The sequence below is a fragment of the Trachypithecus francoisi genome, unplaced genomic scaffold (genome assembly GCF_009764315.1).
Source record: "Trachypithecus francoisi isolate TF-2019V2 unplaced genomic scaffold, Tfra_2.0 Lachesis_group3, whole genome shotgun sequence".
NCBI classification, from domain to species: Eukaryota; Metazoa; Chordata; class Mammalia; order Primates; family Cercopithecidae; genus Trachypithecus; species Trachypithecus francoisi.
In genome coordinates this window covers 15,840,005-15,859,243 of record NW_022681468.1, presented here as the reverse complement: position 1 = coordinate 15,859,243, position 19,239 = coordinate 15,840,005, and the positions used below count along the sequence as shown (strand labels likewise).

General features: G+C 42.9%; 2 protein-coding genes across 5 annotated transcripts in view; one reads left to right on the top strand and one right to left on the bottom strand.

Moving 5' to 3' along the window:
- RPS6KA5 (ribosomal protein S6 kinase A5) overlaps positions 1-15,336 on the bottom strand; it is a 204,703-nt gene extending 189,367 nt beyond the window's left edge. For 2 of the 3 annotated variants that reach the window (XM_033191587.1, XM_033191588.1), the window contains exon 1: positions 15,026-15,336. In XM_033191587.1, coding sequence (XP_033047478.1) covers positions 15,026-15,128 — 103 coding nt within the window. In that variant the 5' untranslated portion in view covers positions 15,129-15,336. The remainder of the gene's footprint in view (positions 1-15,025) is intronic. The other variant, XM_033191589.1, reaches the window with a different exon arrangement.
- The window catches only part of DGLUCY (D-glutamate cyclase), a 161,316-nt gene continuing 157,058 nt past the window's right edge, over positions 14,982-19,239 (top strand). The window contains exon 1 of one of the 2 annotated variants that reach the window (XM_033191603.1): positions 14,982-15,397. The gene's annotated coding sequence lies outside the window, so the exon portion shown is untranslated. The remainder of the gene's footprint in view (positions 15,398-19,239) is intronic. The other variant, XM_033191599.1, reaches the window with a different exon arrangement.

Here is a 19,239-nt window from a genome sequence, read left to right as displayed (position 1 = left end):
GTTCAAGCGATCTCCTGCTCAGTGCCCTGAATAGCTGGGATTACAGGCATCTGCCATCATGCCCGGCTAATTTTTGTATTTTTAGTAGAGATGGGGTTTCACCTTGTTGGCCAGGCTGGTCTTGAATCTCTGGCCTCGGGTGATCTGCCCACCTTGGCCTCCCAAAGTGCTGGGATTACAGGTGTGAGCCACCGCGCCTGGCCTTTGCAGATTCTTATTTCCTAATTAGAACTCAAACACATTCACAATTGTTAACCTCAATTGTTACCTATTCTAAACCTTTATATTCCGTTTGAACTTCCGCAGTAGTTTCCTACCTGGTTTCCCTTCGTATAATCTTTCTACCCACTCTCCTCATAGAAACAGGAGTCATCTTGTTACAAAGCAAAACTAATCTCAGCATTCTTCAACTGGAAATCTTTCAATGGCTTCACATCACACTCAATGTCTAAACTCTAGAAACCCCTGCATGAAATGGCCCTGGCTCCCTTTTCAGCCCCATTTCCTGTGACTCTCCTGCTTGAATGTCACACTCAACCCAGACACCTTCCTTCCAGTAACCCCAGTGTGCCAAGCCATTTCCCACTGGGTTAGAAGACCATCTGCGTTGCTTCCTTTGACAGAAAGGCTTTGTCCCCCTACTCTTCACCCCACAATAGCCAGGGCCTCAGCTTCAACATGACTGCTTCCCAGAAGCTTGTCATCATCACTTTTGGGTTCTCTCACAGAACTCTGTACTTCTTAATAGAGTTCATCATAATCGCACATAGGGTTATTTAGTGATTATATATTTAAGGTCTCTCTCTTAGGTATTATACAATAAGTGTGGCAGCCAGGTCTAATATGTTCCCTACTAAAACCCAGCATCTAGTGCAGTGCCAGACACACAGTAGGAATTCAATAAACCCTTATGGGTGAATAAAACTGGCTGTTTTGCCCAACTTACACGAAACAAAATTAGGTCAAAGTTAGGAGTCTGATTTGCGTGTGGCCCCATTATGTTTGTTCTATTTTAGCTCTAATTATGATGCTTCAGTACACACAAATAACATTAGTATAAAGGTAAAAACACACGTAAAATCATGGGAGTGGGCTAGTGCAAATTTACCGCTAAGACTCTGTTCATGCTCTCTTCATGTAGCATCATATTTAAATAGAAAGTGTGACACTATCCTTATTACACATCTTCAATATTTCCTGTAGAAAAAACACATAATCTCACTTCAGATTATGATGATGTGATTAGAGGACAGAGTGCTTCAGTTGACTGAATTTTCCAGGTAATGACGGAAAATTCTACTTACACAGAAAACTGCATGGTACAAAGACAGACCTGTGTATGATTCTCCACCTTTTTACCTCTAGCATTCTTTTAAGCATGTCCATTTCATTGTTTATCATTATGTATTTTTTAAAATTAGAAGTGCTTCTAGTTAATCAGAGACCTTACTACTTCTCTTTTTCGAAGAAATATAAAAATAGCATGAACACCATATGACAAAGATTTTATTTAAGAAGCAAAACAGGCCCGGCATGGTGGCTTACGCCTGTAATCACAGCACTTCTTTGGGAGGCCAAGGCAGGTGGATCGCTTGAGCTCAGGTGGTTGAGGCTGCAGTGAGCTGTGATCACATCACTGCACTATAGCCTGGGCAACAGAACAAGACCCTGTCTCCAAAAAAAGAAAAAAAAAAAAAAGAAGCAAAACACTGGACATAAAGTCAAATATCTTCCCTACTACTTACATTTATATATAAAGTACTTATTTAATTATGTATTTACCTAATCCTTGCCTTGGTCCAGAAAAGATATAAGGCGAATTACCAGCATTAATTAAAGCATAAGAAAATAAGAAGAAAGAACAAGGGCACAAAACACTGCCAGGATAAGATTCAATATGCATGCCAAACCATACTTGTAAGTGGTGTAGGCCTGAGATTTGACGCTTTCTAACAATCAACTTGATAAGAGGTCTGCTCAGCCACCCACTTCAGGGCATTCCTGTGAAAAACAGAAGAGCTGGTCAAAAGCAGCACAGCTAGCCTTGGTGCTGAGATCAGAAAGGAATGTCTCCCTGGAGATTCATTAGAGAAGACACCATTCTACTTCTACAAAGAGTGACACTTGCTACCATTTTCTGGCAAAACAGTTGTTTAAATAACTGACTGCTTCACATTCTGTTATCACCCTTAGACACCCATATCTTGGGGCAAAATTATCTCCTGGTCAATCCAATCTTAGTAAGTTGTATTAGTTTCCTGTTACTGAAGTAGAAAATTAACATAAACCTGATGGTTTATTAACACCACAAGTTCGTTTTCTTACAGTTCTGGAGATCAAAAGTCTGAAACTGGATCTCATGGAGCTAAAATCAAGGTGATAGCAGAGATGTGTTCCTTTTGGATATGCTAGGGGAAAATGTGTTCCCCTGCTTCTAGAGGCTGTCTGCATTCCTTGGCTCATGGCCTCCCTTCCAGCAATGGCATCACTCTGATCTGTTTCCTCATCACATCTCCTCTTTTTCTCTGCTTCATCTTCACATCACCTTCCCTGACTCTGGCCCTCCTGTTTCCCTCTTATAAGGACTCTTGTGATTTCACTGAGCCCACATGGATTACCCAAAATAATCTCCGCATCTCAAGATACTTAATCACATCTGCAAGGTCTCTTTTGCCATGTAAGACAACTCATTTGCAGGTTCCAGGGATTAGGATGGGGATATCTTGGGGGAGTGGTCATTACTCAGCCTACCACACAAGACTTCATCATTTATTTGCTTGAAGCTACCTAAATTGTAAGAATAGTATTAGGAAAATCTATGTAACAGTAAGAGCCACAAGTGGAAAACTTAAAGTTTTTAAAACATAAGAATTAATGATATAATTATTTTAAGTACCAAATTCACTTTCTATATTCCAGGTAATAGGACACACAAAAATGTTATTTACACAGTTTTTGCCAAAAACACACTGACTATATAAAAAGAAGAAAGCACACCTACACAAAAACTTGAGTGTGAAATAAAATAACTGCAATACCCCAAGTATTATACTAAAAATCAGGAACTTTACTTCCTTATTCTTCCTGCAGTCACAGGGGAGGATGTCTACTGAACACTTTTTTAAAAAAGAAAGAAAAAAGTGAGACAGCCAGCTCACTCACAACTTTAGGAGTATATAAAATAGAGAGAACTTGTGTGATTTTTGGAGGAACAGCTGGCTACGCTTGAACCAAGAGGGACACTGCTAGAAACAAACATAATGAGGCCAAGGTTCCATTTCAGACCCTATTCATCTTCCCCGAAAAACAAAATGAATGTAGGAGCGATCATACCTTTGAGGTGCACAGAGAGATCTGGAAATCATGATGGGAGCTCAAAGGAGATAACTGTGACAACCCCTCCCTCCCACAGCACTTTAGGATTGACATCTCTCAACAGTGTATTTAATTGTGAAGCTTCAACTAACACATGATGTTATTATGTTAGATTTTCCCTAGAGCAGTTTTCACCAAGAATCAGCTTCTTTTTCACAGGGAAAAATTCAATCCTGTCCATCAAACCACTTGTGTCTCCAGGAAGATGAGGCTTCAGAATATTTCCTTGCTTTGGAGCAGAAGTTAACATTAGACTTAACATCTGAGGCTTTTCCCCGCTACAGACTACAAATACAAACTGTACCTGAATCCCCCTTGACAGAAGGTGTAAGATGTCACCTTCTTTGCCCCATTAGATCATTTTCTTAATCTCTAAGATTCATGGTAGAAAGTTAAGAAGGGATTTTCTTTTAAGGTCTAGGCTCTAGGGAACTAAGTTAGAGTACTATTAATAATTTATTCATATTTTAACCATCCCAATATATCCTATCAACAAAAGATAGAGCACAAGTTCTTCCTACTCTTCTCAAAGTGAGGAAAATGTGAAAAAAGAGCAAGTACTACAAAAAAAAAAATACAAACACACACACACGTTCAGTCATGTGTTGCTTAACAATGGGAACATGTTCTGAGAAATATCATTAGGCAACTTCATGGTCGCACAAACACCATAGAGTTTACTTACACAAACCTACATTGTACAGGTTACTACACACCTGCTGTATGGTATAGCCTATTGTTCCAAGACTATAAACGTGTACAGCATGTTACTCTACTGAATACCATAGGCAACTGGAAAACAATTTTAAGTATTTGTGTATCTAACCAGAGAAAAAGTAGAGTAAAAATATAGTAACGCAATTTCATGGACCACAATCTATATGCAGTCTGCCATTGACCCAACTGTCATTATGCAGCTCATGAATATATATATTTACACATGTATAGTATAAAAAGGAGAGCTGCACTGTATTCATACATAACTACAACTGTCATTGAAATCTTTCAAAGTTTCTTACTGGGCTGCCTATAATCTCAGCACTTTGGGAGGCTGAGGCAGGAGGACTGCTTGAGGCCAGAAGTTCAAGGCCAGCCTGGGCAACATAGCAAGACCCTAGTGCTACAAAAAATAAAAAGAAAATTACCCAGGCATGCTAGTATGTGCCTATAGTCCTAGCTACTTGGGAGGCTGAGGCAGGAGGTTCACTTGAGCCCAAGAGTTTGAAGCTGCAGTGAACTATTATCACCACTGTATTCCAGCCTGGGCAGTAGAGTAAGACCTTATCTTCAAAACAAAACAAAAGCATCTTATTGGCTTCTTTGTTTTTGGTTTGTTTTTGACGCAGTCTGACTCTGTCCTCAGACTGGAGTGCAGTCGCTCAATCTCAGCTCACTGCAACTTCCACCTCCCAGGTTCAAGCAATTCTCTTGCCTAAGCCTCCCAAGTAGCTGGGATTATAGGCATCAGCCACCATGCCTGGTTAATTTTTGTATTTTTAGTAGAGACGGGGTTTCACCATGTTGGCCAGGCTGGTCTCGAACTCCTGACCCCAGGTGATCCACCTGCCTCGGCCTCCCAAAGTACTGGGATTACAGTTGTGAGCCACCACACCCAGCCGGTTTGCTTTTGTAAGCTATGTTTGTTTCAAAAAAAAAAACATAAAAAACAAGTATTTTATTGGAAGTAACAGCTATGTTTCTTAAAAGCTAATTACAAATCAAATCATTATTAATGGAACCACATTCAAAAAGCAGCAGGGAACTGTTGTTTTTCAACGGATCCAACATGAATCCTTTGGTAAAACAGGATGAGCTTTTAAAGTAAATCATAGGGTCAGGCGTGGTGGCTGATGTCTGTAATTCCAGCCATTTGGGAGGTCGAGGCAGGTGGATCACGTGAGATCAGGAGATCAAGACCAGCCTGGCCAACATTGTGAAACCCCATCTCTACCAAAAAATACAAAAATAAGCTAAGCATGGTGGTGTGTGGTGGTGCACACCTATAGTTCCAGCTAGTTGGGAGGCTGAGGTGGGAGGATCACTTGAACCCAGGAGGCAGTGGTTGCAATGAGTTGAGATCATACCATTGCACTCCAGCCTGAGTGACAGGGTGGGACCCTGTCTAAATAAAAATAAATAAATGAATTAATTAATAAAGTAAATCACTAGCCGGGTATGGTGGCTTATACCTGTAATCTCCACACTTTAGGAGGCAGAGATGGGAAGTCTGCTTGAGCCCAGGAGTTCAAGACCAGCCTGGGCAACATAGTGAGATCTTGTCTCAATAAAATGAAATTTTAAAATACAACAACAATAAAGTAAATCACCACTCTGGACTTTTTATCATGAAACATCCTTTTATTTTATTTTTTATTTTTTTGAGACAGAGTTTTGCTGTTGTCACCCAGGCTGGAATGCAATGGGGCGATCTCGGCTCACTGCAACCTCCACCTCCCGGGTTCAAGCAATTCTCCTGCCTCAGCCTCCAAGTAGCTGGGATTACAGGTGCCTGCCACTGTGCCCAGCTAATTTTTTGTATTTTCAGTAGAGATGGGTTTTCACCATGTTGGCCAGGCTGGTCTCGAACTCCTGACCTCAGGTGTTTCACCTGCCTCAGCCTCCCAAGGTGCTGGGATTACAGGCGTGAGCCACCGGCCAAAACATCCTTTTATGATTAAAAAAAAAAAAAAGCCCACCCAAACTAACTAGGAATAGAAGAGAACTTTGTCAAACTGATAACATCTATGAAAAACTCACAGCTGGCCGGGCGCGGTGGCTCAAGCCTGTAATCCCAACACTTTGGGAGGTCAAGACGGGCGGATCACGAGGTCAGGAGATGGAGACCATCCTGGCTAACATGGTGAAACCCCGTCTCTACTAAAAAATACAAAACATTAGCCGGGCGAGGTGGCGGGTGCCTGTAGTCCCAGCTACTCAGGAGGCTGAGGCAGGAGAATGGTGTGAACCCGGGAGGCGGAGCTTGCAGTGAGCTGAGATCCGGCCACTGCACTCCAGCCTGGGCGACAGAGCGAGACTCCGTCTCAAAAAAAAAAAAAAAAGAAAAGAAAAACTCACAGCTAACCTCATACTCAGTGGTAGAAGACTAAAGCCTTCCCCCTGGGATCAGGAAAAGACAAGGAACTAAGTTTGTTTATACGAGAATTTCCATGGAAATGCCACAGAAGAGCCTTAATGCTGGTAAATACTTTGATTATAACTCAGTCCAACACCTTTACTTTCACCTTTACTTTATGAACCAAAAAACTTGGGCTCAGAAAGGCAAAATGACTTACCCCAGGTCACATAGCAAATCAGGGGCTTAGAACTACAGTCCACTCCCTACCTCTGTTAAATCTTTACTTCAGGCCAGATGCAGTGGCTCACGCCTGTAATCCCAGCACTTTGGGAGGCCCAGGCAGGTGGATCATCTGAGGTAAGGAGTTCAAGACTAGCCTGGCCAACATGGTAAAACCCCATCTCTACTAAAAAAAAAAAAAAAAAAAAAATTAGCTGGGTGCGGTAGTGGGTGCCTGTAATCCCAGCTATGTGGGAGGCTGAGGCAGGAGAATCACTTGAACCCGGGAGGTAGAGGTTACAGTGAGCCGAGATCAGCACTACACTCCAGCCTGGGCAACAGAGGAGACTCCATCTCTTAAAAAAAAGATTTACTCAAAAGACTGTAAATATGGATACCAGTAACCAAATAGATAAGATCTTTAGTTGGTGGCAGAAATCAATCAAGAATATTTTAGGGAGACTAGACAGAGGTATCACCAAAAAAGAAAACCACAGACAAAGATTTCTTATGAATATAGACACAAATCCTTAATAAAATACAAGCAAACTGAATCCAGCAACAAAGAAAAAGGATTCTATACCATGACAAACAGATTTATCCCAGGAATACAAGGTTGGCTTAACATCCAAAAATTAATTAATGTAATACACCATATGAACAGAACAAAAAAAGATGGTTATCTCAATAGATGCAGAAAAAAGCATCTGACAAAATCCAACACTCAAGATTTTAAAAAACACCCAAACAAACTAGGAGCAGAAGGGAAGTTCTTCAATCTGACAAAATACATCTATGAAAAACCCATAGCTAAGCCCATACTCAGTGGTAGAAGACTAAAGCTTTCACCCTAGGATCAGGAATAAGACAAGGATGTCTGCTCTTGCCAGTTCTAATGAACCACACTGAAGGTTCTAGCCAAGGCAATTAATCAAGAAATTGAAAGAAAAGGCATCTGGACTGGAAAGAAAGAAGTAAAACTATCTCTCTCCATAGCTAACACAATCTTATAAATAGAAAATCCTAAGGTGTCCACTAAACTATTAGAACCAATAAACTAATTCAGCAAGGTTGCAGGACACAATATAAAAAGTGTGTCTCTTTGTGAACTCTTGGAAAGAACAATCCAAAAATAAAATTAAGAAACCAGTTCTTGGCTGGGCGCGGTGGCTCAAGCCTGTAATCCCAGCACTTTGGGAGGCCGAGACGGGCGGATCACGAGGGCAGGAGATCGAGACCATCCTGGCTAACACGGTGAAACCCCGTCTCTACTAAAAAATACAAAAAAAAAAAAAAAACAAAAAGAAACCAGTTCTTTTACAATAGCATCAAAAAAATAAAAAATACTTAGAAATAAATTTAACAGGCCGGGCGCGGTGGCTCAAGCCTGTAATCCCAGCACTTTGGGAGGCCGAGACGGGCGGATCACGAGGTCAGGAGATCGAGACCATCCTGACTAACACGGTGAAACCCCGTCTCCATTAAAAACACAAAAACTAGCCGGGCGAGGTGGCAGGCGCCTGTAGTCCCAGCTACTCGGGAGGCTGAGGCAGGAGAATGGCGTAAACACGGGAGGCGGAGCTTGCAGTGAGCTGAGATCCGGCCACTGCACTCCAGTCCGGGCGACAGAGCGAGACTCCGCCTCAAAAAAAAAAAAAAAAAGAAAGAAAGAAAGAAATTTAACAAAAGAAATGCAAAATTATACTCTGAAAAATGAAAAACACTGTTGAAAGAAATTGAAGACAACCTAAATAAATAGAAAGACATCTCATGTTCATAGATCAGAGGACTTAACATTGCTAAGATGGCAACACTCCCAAAGTTTACCTACAAATTCGATGCAATCCCTATCAGAATGCCACTGAGCTGGCTTATTCGCAGACACTAACAAGCTGATCCTAGAATTCATATGGAAATACAAGGAATCCAGAATAACCAAAACAATGTATTGAAGAATAAGGCTCACACTTCTCAATTTCAAAACTCACTAAAAAATTGTAGTAGTCAAGGCAGCATGGTACTGGTATAAAGAGAGACACACAGATTAGTGGAAGAGAACTGAGAGCATAAAATAAATAAACCCATACATCTATAGTCAACTGATTTTCAATAAGGGTGCCAAGACAATAAAATGGAGAAAGCATAGTCTTTTCAGTTAATGGTGCTGGAACAATTGGATATTTACATGCAAAAGAATGATTCTGAATCATTACCTCACATGATATCTAACTATTACCTTAAAATGGATCAATGATCTAAAACAGCTAAAGCCATAAACTCTTAGAAGAAAACAGAGACATCAATCTTGATAATCTTGAATTAGTCAATTATTTCCTACACACAAGAATAAAATGAAAAAAAACAAAAAAGTTTCATCAACATTAAAGACTTTTAGGGCCAGGAGCAGTGGCTCACGCCTGTAATCCCAACAGTTTGGGAGGCTGAAGCGGGTGGAACCCTTGAGGACAGGAGTTCAAGATCAGCCTGGTCAACACGGTAAAACCCCATCTCTATTGAAAATACAAAAATTAGCCAGGCATGGTGCCACATGCCTGTAATCCTAGCTACTCGGGTAGCTGAAGCATGAGAATTGCTTGAACCCAGGAGGCAGAGGTTGCAGCGAGGCAAAATCATGCTACCGCATTCCGCCTGGGCAACAGAGCGAGACTCTGTCTCAAAAAAAAAAAAAATTAAAGACTATTAGCCCAGGCACAGTGGCTCACACCTATAATCCCAATACTTTGGGAGGCCGAGGAGGGAGAATCACTTAAGCTCTGCAGTTTGAGACTAGCCTGGGCAACATAGCAAGACCCCATCTCTATTATTTAAAAAAAAAAAATTTTTTTTTTAATTAAAGACTTTTGTGCTCCTAAGGATACCATCAAAAAAGTGAAAAGACACTCATTTATGGAAGAAAATATCTGCAAACTATATTCCTGATAAGAGACATGTACCTAAAATACATAAAGAACTCTCATATCTCAATAATAATAATAAAAAAAGACAGACTAGCCAATTTTTAAATAGGCAAAGGATCTGAATCAACATTTCTCCAGAGGTATACAAATGGCCAATAAGCACATGAAAAGATGTTTGTCATTAGGCATTCAGGAAATGGAAAATCACTTCACACTCCCTATATAGGATAAACAAAAAGACAGACAACGTTGTTTAGGCTGTGAAGGAATCGGAGGCCTCATACATTGCTGATGGGAATATAAAATGGTACAGCCACTCTGGACAACAGTTTGGCAATTTCTTACAAAGTTAAACACAGACTTTGTTTAACTTTGTTTTAACAAGTGATCCAGCAGTTTCACTGCTGTTATATACCCAAGAGAAATAAACATAGGTCCACCCAAAAACTTGTCCACAAATATGCAAAGCAGCACAATAGCCAAAAGATGGAAACAACCCAAATTTCAAACAACTGGTGAATGGATAAACAAAACTTGGTATACCTACACAATGGAACACAATTTATCAACAACAACAACAACAACAAAATGAAGTACGGATGCATGCGACAGATAGATTAATTTTGCCAGGCATGTTGGCTCACGCCTGTAATCTCAGTACTTTGGGAGGCCCAGGTGGGATGATCACTTGAGCCCAGGAGTTGGAGACCAGTGTGAGCATAATGAGATCCTGTCTCTACAAAAAAAATAATAAATTAGCCAGGTGTGGTGGTGCATGCCTGTAGTCCCAGAGTTACTCAGGAGGCTGAGGCAGGAGGATCTCTTGAGCCTGGGAGTTCTGAGATTATAGTGAGCCATGATCGCACCACTGCACTCCAGCCTGGATAGATTCCGTCTCTAAAAAACAAAACAACAATGAAAGCCATAGCATGGTAGGTTCCACCGTGCTCTCTCTCTTGGATCATTTGTTCTTGGGGAAATCAGCTCCCTGTCATGAGAACGCTCAAGCCATGCTATGGAGAGGTCCACATGGCAAGGAACTGAAGCAACCTGCCAACATGTGAGTGAACCATTTTGGAAGGGGAATCACTAGACCCAGACAAATCTTCAGGTGACTGCAGTCATGGCCAACACCTTGACTTCAACCTCACGAGAGTCTCTGAGTTAGAACCAAGAAGCGTCCTGTGTTAATTCACTTAGGATTAAAAAAAAGAACCAACAAGCTAAGCCACTCCTAAATTCCCAACCCACACAAATCATGTTGTTTAAGCCACTAAGGTTTGGAGTAATTTGTTACACCACAATAGATAAACTTCCTCGACCTTCTCCTCAATGTTAGGCTCTCTCTCCTAATAACAGGCATCTAAGTAAATGTCTTCCCAGCAACTCTTCTCTTCTTAGAGTTTAGTTTTATCCCTATCCATGTTTACAGAAATTGCTGTCATGTTACAAAAACATGATCCCATCCCTTGGCCTTAGGTGAATGATCCAAAAGTGGATACCTCACCAAAGGCAGGCCAAAAAATCCCTTCCCTGAGATCTTTATAACTGAAGCTGAGAAGAAGGCGTTGTCTTTTCAGTAGCAGCTGTAGGATGTAAAACTTGGAGTCTATTAACACCATGATCTTTCCCACGTGGGAAAAGTGGCACAGTGGTGGGGAAGAATGAAGCCATCACATAGTGACAAGCAGAGATTCAAGGTAAACAAAACACAGACAATGCTAAGTTTCTGGTTCCAATGGTTCCTGATGCAACCCTGTTCTTCCAGTGCACTGACCATACATGTCCTATCACCCAAACACCTAAAATGGCACCCAGTATGTAAGAGGAAATAAAATATTTCCTAAACAAGTGGGCAAGATAATCCAATATCCTTCCAACAATATCCTTTTTGTTATTGTTGTTGAAGCATCAGATTTGATTATTTGAAAGCTAAAAGTCCTAACCTATTCTTTGCTAACTTAATACTTGTATGTCCCTTTACTATTATACTTACAGCAGTGTTATCTTTTTTTTTTTTTTTTTTTTTGGGAGATGGAGTCTCGCTCTGTTGCCAGGCTGGAGTGCAATGGCACAATGTTGGCTCACTGCAATCTCCTGCCTCAGCCTCCCGAGTAGCTGGGACTACAGGTGCGCGCCAAAATGCCCAGCTAATTTTTAGCCAATTTTTTGTATTTTTAGTAGAGACAGGGTTTCACCACATTGGCCAGGATAGTCTCCATCTCTTGACCTGGTGACCCACCCGCCTCAGCCTCCCAAGGCAGTATTATCTTAATTACTGGTTTATATGGCCTCCTCCCCTACTACTAGAGGGCAGGGCATTTTCTTAGTCGATGCTTAAGAAACGTATATTTAAGTGATCTGTTCAATCCTATAATCTGCATTCTTCAGCTTTTACAGTCACTGTCATCCACTTATCAACCACCTAACATCTGCAAGGCATTGGTAATACAATAAACTTACTAGACTTGCTCCTGGATTCTCATGCATTCAATGAATTCATTCAACAAATATTAAGTACCTACTATATGCCAGGGGCTGCAAATAAACAAAGGACATGGTGCCTGCCTGCCCTCAAGGACCTTACAGTCTAATACAGACAAGTAAATGGACTACTATAGTACCGTGTGTTAAATGTTACTGAAGAGATACATACAGGTGACTAAGCAGCCGCAAAGATTATGGCGAATTTACACTCTACATGAGAAGACTGGACATATACAGAAAAAGATAATAGCCAGGCAATGCGACACAGGCTAAGCACTAAATGAGTGATTTGTTTCCCCAATTACACCGGAATAATTCACACACTTCCAGATAAGATACTATTATGGATTGATTTTTATATATACATTCAACTAACATTTCCTAAGGGCCCACTATATGCCAAGCAACCCACTTAGCACTTTTCCAACGGTGTCTCATTCAATTCTCATATTTTGTAGATTAAAGATGTGAATCTGAAAGGGTGAAGTGACTTGTCCATGTCTACATATTAAGCCGCAGAGATGGGATTTAGAATCATGTCTTCCAACTCCATGTCCTTTCATGGGACATACTTCGCTTTTTCATTCATCCTACGGAATGCACTAAAGTGTTCTGCAAAAATGAGCAACCACCAACTGCCAGTCTGATACAACTAGATGCTTGTCCACATTCTGAGATGGGACCATATCAGATCAAATTACTCTGGTGCCTATTATAGCATCATGTGCTGAAAGAAGCGCAGTTGGCTGAAGATGAGCAACTCTTTCAAGTTATATTTTAACAGTGTTTTTGACCACTATATCCGGTCAGTTGTCCCAGTGTTCAGTAATAAATCAAAACTGTCATTTCCTTTGACAGTTAACAGCACTAATGAATTCAGTATAATCTCACCATCCATCACAAAAATTTCTAAAATGCAAACTGGAAGCTGATGATTCACACAGTTAGAAGAGAGGGGGAAATAAAGCAGTACTCACTGTTTTCTACAAAACTAGCATTGTTTGCAAAATCCAGAAACCGAGCAGTTGGTTAACTACTAAATAACAAGCAGGTTGCTCCTTGGTCATTTAGCAAAAAGCTGCTTGTTGCACCACAGTCGATAGCTGAGAAGCATATGACTTCAAGTACTTTTGCTGTACAGTAGGATTCCATACATATAAATCAGTGGATCATTATGTAAGACAAGAAAAAATTCAAAATCTTCACACCAGAAAGCACCTGACACTGAGCGTGGCACAAATCCGAATAAATGTATATTGAGTAAACCATATAAAAGCCTTTTGAAAATATCAGTTGTCTAATGAAATTGAGAGAAGAAAAAGCAAATTATCTGAATCCATACAGGTTATGTAAAAAATATGGAATAGCTGGCTCAAGAGGTATAACAGATTCACAATGACCAAAAAAACAATGTTTACAAATGTTGAATTAAGAAGCATGAATTTGAGATTTCTCTTGAATTAAGTCACCACACTGGCACCCAATGGAATGCTAATAGGCAATCTCAGTAGAAATAACAAAAACTGAAAGAACTGATGGACAAAGCTAACTTTCTAATCTGTTCAAAACAGAAACAAGATGTACTAGTGAACACCTGAATTCTGCCGTTTAAGCTTTGTACTTTCACAATTAAATATCCTGGCCGGGCGCAGTGGCTTACGCCTGTAATCCCTCCCGCACTTTGGGAGGCCGAGGCGGGAGGATTACCTGAGGCTGGGAGTTCGCGACCAGCCTGACCAACAATGGAGAGACCACCCCCCTACCCTCGCCTGCCTGTCTCTACTAAAAATACAAAATTAGCCGGGCGTGGTGGCGCATGCCTGTGATCCCAGCTATCCCAGCACTCGGGAGACTGAGGCAGGAGAATCGCTTGAACCCGGGAGGCGGAGGCTGCGGTGAGCCGATATCATGCCACTGCACTCCAGCCTGAGCAACAAGAGTGAAACTCCGTTTCAAAAAAAAAAAAAAAAAAAAAAAGAATATCCCAATATGCCAAAGCAGCTCTGTCAAAAACCTTCAACGCTCACAAACATATCTAATAATAACGAACGCCTCATTAAAATGTACTATCTGTTCAGAGAAAAAAAAGTATTAACATATCTACAATACGAGACTGGGCTCCAAGAATATAAACCCAAATTGTACTGATTGGTCTGAATAAGCATTTTCCAAAATGAACAACCCGAACCTACACAACGAATATATTTAATTAGTTATAAAGCTTAAGACAACGCTAGTGATCTCAAACATTAGAACGTAAGCGCTGAAGCCTGCTCCTTAGTTCCTTTTACCTGGAGCTTTAAATTTACAGAGCCATCATCTCCAGAGACCTCTGAAGGAAATTCAAGGCCAAGTATAGTATTTCATAAGTGAGAATAAAGGCACTCAATCCCTGGAGCCCGCGATTCCCGTTCCTGTCTCTAGACTCGACTCGGTCAAAGCCCAAGGCGCAACACCCCGTTTATCTCGTACGGGACCCCAGCACCTTAGCGGATGGCTCCACAGAGCCCACCCGGACCCCACCGATGGGAGCAGAGGGGCGGAGCAGGGAGTCACGCTCCAAAACAAAGCGCCGCTCGCCCCACGCTGAGGCAGGCGCACCTTTCGCCCCGACAGGACGCAGACACACGTGTCACCTGTGCGGGAAGGGGGAGCAGCGACATCCTCGGAGGTGCGTGCCACGGGCAGCGGTCGGCGGCTGCCCTGGCCCCGATGCCTGGTGTCCGCGGCTCATTCCTGGGCTGGGGAAAACTTTCGGCCGCCTCCCCCCGGGCGCGCCCCCACCTCCCGGGACCCCCGGGGCACGCGCTCCGACCGCGACGCCCCGCCCCAGGCCCGCCCCTCCGCGCCCACGGCTCCGGCCCCGCGCCCCCAGCCCCGCGCGGGCACCCGCGTGCCCTCAGGCGCGCCCCCGCGCCGGGCCCGACCGGCAGAGGGCGGGGTCGCTCACCAGTCCGCAGCTCGTGCTTGACCGTGAGAAGCTGCTCTCCCCCGTCGCCGCCGTCCGCGCTGGTCCCCGCGGCGCCGCCGCTGCTGCCGCCCTCCTCCTCCATCTTCTCCTTTTTTCCGATCCCGCGGGTCGCTACGAGGGGAACCCAAGAGACAGCAGACGGCCGTCCCCTCGCAGCCGCTGCCGCAGCCCCAGGAGCCGGGGTGCGGCGGCTCCAGAACTCGGACGCAAAGACGAGTCTCTTTCCCGCTCTGGCCGCACGGCTCGCTCCTCGCCTCCTCCCCCTTCGGCGGGCACCGCTAGTACCGCGCAACCAAACCGCCCCCTGCTCCACCGCCGCCTCCTCAGGCCGCTCCGCCCACAGCCAGCAAGGTAAGGGAGCCATTGGAGCCACCTTCGCTGATTGGGCACAGGGCGCGCGCGTCTGCCAACGCCGGCTCCCATTGGGCACTCCACTGTGACGTTTCACGAGCCGCCCCGCCCCTCTCCTCGAATTGTTGTTGCTTGGCGGGGAGGCAGGAGAGGGAGGAGCGCCGCCACTCCGATTGGCGAGACCCAAAGTTCTGCCCCGCCCATTTCCTCTGGTGCGCACGCGCAGTCAAGACCTTCTTTTCCCTTACCGCCCCAGAATGGTCACACCCCTTATTCCCCAGCTTCGATCTGTTAGTAAACAGTGTCTAGTAGTCAGGAGGCGCTCGGGGTCTCTGATTGGCTACTGCCGAAAGAGGCGGGGAGGGATGATTGGAACATTTGGTCCGCCAATCACCGTGGACAGAGGAGGGGCCTGGAGGGTAGCGCTTATAACCCACGTGTTTGCAGACAAACCTAAGGGTCCCGGCAGCGATACATAGTTGTGTGACCATCTGCGAGAGGGCGTGCCCTAAAAAGATCTTACTCGCGCTAGTGAACCCTAAACAAGTTAAAGCGGAGTGTTTGTGCTTAAATAACAGATAGTTCTTAAACGTTACAAAAATGCACAGTCCCAGCTCCTGATGAGGAATTTTGCAAAGAAGAGACATTTCCATTTGGTACAAGACTCTTCCTAGACACCGAAAGGATACAAAGATTAACAAAATAGAATACAATTCCTCCCCTAAGCAGCTTTCAATAGAACGTGAGAAACAGACAGTCTGTGTGTATACACAAAAGAACTATAAAGCAGAATTTGGAATAAAGCAGTCGTACAAAGCGTTAGAGAATCTCGCACGGATGGCAATAATTATTCCCAGACGAGGAACTGGGAAAAGCTTTTAGAGCAAGGAGGCATTTGAGATAACCAACGTAAAGGATGGCTAAGAGAGAAATACCAGCAACAGACATTTCACACAGACAGTAACTGTGAGCATTGGCCTACAACAGAGAAGGCAAGGGTGGTTTAAGTGATTGATAAGGTTAGATGAAAGTTTGATGTAAGAGATACAGCTGACCAGGTGAGGTGTGGTAAGATAATGGAGAACTAGGGATGCTGTGCTGAAGAGTGCAGATTTTTTTTTAGTACACAGTGATGAACTGAAAAGAAGAGGAGAGAAATAGCAGGGCAGGAATCCTGCTGCAAGGATAGAACTAAAGGGAATCTGATTTCTAGTAGCAGACACCAGAATGGGAAAAAGCAGAAACTTAAAGATGTACAGTTGGACGTAATTCACGTAGACGTGATCTTTTAAACTAAGCATGGATTGGATCAGGAGTCAATACACTTTTTTTCTATTAAGGGCTAGATAGTAAATATTTTAGGATTTGCAAGCTGTATGACCTCTTTCACAACTACTCAGCTCTGCCATTGTAGCTCGAAAGCAGTTATAGACAATAAATAAAAGATGTAGCTGTGTTCCAATAGAATATTTTTTATGGACATCAAAATTTGAATTTCACATAGTTTTCGTGTATCATAATATATTTTTCTTTTAATTATTTTTCAATCACTTAAAAACATGAAAACAGGCCAGGCGCAGTGGTTCATACCTGTAAGCCCAGCACTGTGGGATGCTGAGACAAATGGATCACCTGAGGTCAGGAGTTCGAGACCAACCTGGCCAACGTGACAAAACCCCATCTCTACTAAAAATACAAAAAATTAGCCAGGCATGGTGGCAGGCGCCTGTAATCCCAGCTACTCAGGAAGCTGAGGCAGGAGAATTGCTTGAATCCGGCAGGCGGAGGTTGCAGTGAGCCGAGATCACACCATTGCACTTCAGCCTGGGCAACAAAGCAAGACTCCATCTAAAAAAAAAACTATATATATATATATATAACAATTCTTAGCTCAAGGGCCGTTAAAAAACAGGCAATGAGCCAGATTTGGCCTACAGGCCATAGTTTGCAGACTCCTGGATTTGATTGCTGTGAAAGAGAAAACACAGAAGCCTTGCAAGTTCCTTCAGATTGCTGTCACAGCTCCCTGGGCTTACCTGCCTGGAACATTTATCATTACACTAAGCCATGACCTGCCTACCTACTTGTCTTTCTCCTGCAAAAGTCATGTGCTATTTGGAGCCAGGCAATGACTGTGTGCAACTGTTCATTTGTTCACTCAAAAACTTTTATACCAGTTATATACCAAGTACTGTGATAGGTGCTAGAGACACAATGGGAGCAAAACAGATTCAGTCCTTACTCCTATAGAACCTACAGTCTAGCAACAGATATAAATATTATCACATAAAGAAAAATAAACTTTCCATTGTGATCATGCTATAAAGGAAAATTACAGGGTGCTACAATAGAATGTATCAGGGATGCCTAATTTAAGTTGGAGGAGCTGGAAGACCTTTGTTAGTAAGTATTATTTAAGCTGAGTCTTTAAAAATGAGTAGGTTTTAACCAGGATGTGGCAAAAAGTAGCCTGATGTTCACCAATCTCATTTCCTCTTCTGGACACACAGGAAGACTTTTTTTTTTTTTCCCCTTACTGCCTTTGCAGTTAGGTTATGGTCATATGACTGTGATCTGGCCAATGGGGTATGGGCAGACCCTGTTGGTGTGATATATACCATTTTCAGGCCTGACCAGAAAACTCCTTGCATAATCACTCACACTCTCTTCTCTTTCAACTGCTATAACAAAGGCCACATTTTTAATATGGGTATGCCACAGGCTGGGAGGACTCTCAACCCCTGAGTTTCCACTTAATTCTTTAAGGAGCCACCTGACCTATATCAGACTGTGATGTGAGCAATAAGTACACCGTTTTAGGCATAAGCTAGTTAGATGGGATGATTTGCTACCAAAGCATAATCTAGCCTTATACTACTTCATATGTGAAATATGGAGGGCTCAAAATTTTAGGAAGGTGTCCTGAGGCAGGCAAAGAGCCTGTTCTGTTGAGAGATTGAGAAAGTCAATGGAGCCTTAACGCAGGAAGCAAGGGATGAGGTTAGGGAGGTAAGCAGAGGCCCAGTCATGAAGTATGTGGTTGCTCTTATTAATATTTTTGGACTTTATCCTGTGTGAAGTGGGAAGCAATAGAAGGAATTTAAACACAGGAATGATATAATCATGGTAGTATTTTCAGAAGGTCACTGAAGTTAGTATTTGGACACTGCGCTGGAGAAGGCAAAATGGGATACAAGGAGACCAATTAGGAGACTATCACTGTAATCTGGGCAAAAGATGAGAGTGGGTACAGTAGAGATGGAGAGAAATGGAACGTTTCTGCATTTATATTTTGAACTTGAAGGATTAGATTTGGTGAGTAAGAAAAATGGAAATATCTGAAATGACACCAGCATTTCTAGTGTGAGCAGCTGGGTGGATGAAATAGGATGGCAGTACCATTTAATAATGAAAGGGGCAAATTAAAGGAAGAGCACATATGAGAGAGAACGTCAAGAGTTTAATTTTGAGACATCCAGGGTCAGAATCAAGTAGCTATGTGGATATATGAGTCTGGAGCTCTGAAGAGAGGTCTAGCATAGGGATGTAAGCTTAGGAATCACTGGCACATAGATGACATTTGAGGCCAGAGGTACGAATAAGATTACCTAGGGAGAAGTCTGGGTGTGGTGGTTCATGCCTGTAATCTCAGCACTTTGGGAGGCCGAGGTGGGCAGATTGCTTGAGTTCAAGACCAGCCTGGTCAACAAGGTGAAACCCTATCTCTACTAAAAATACAAAAATTAGCTGGGCATGGTGGTGCATGCCTATAATCCAAGCTACTCGGGAGGCTGAGGCAGGAAAATCACTGGAACCCAGGAGGCAAAGGTTGCAGTGAGCCA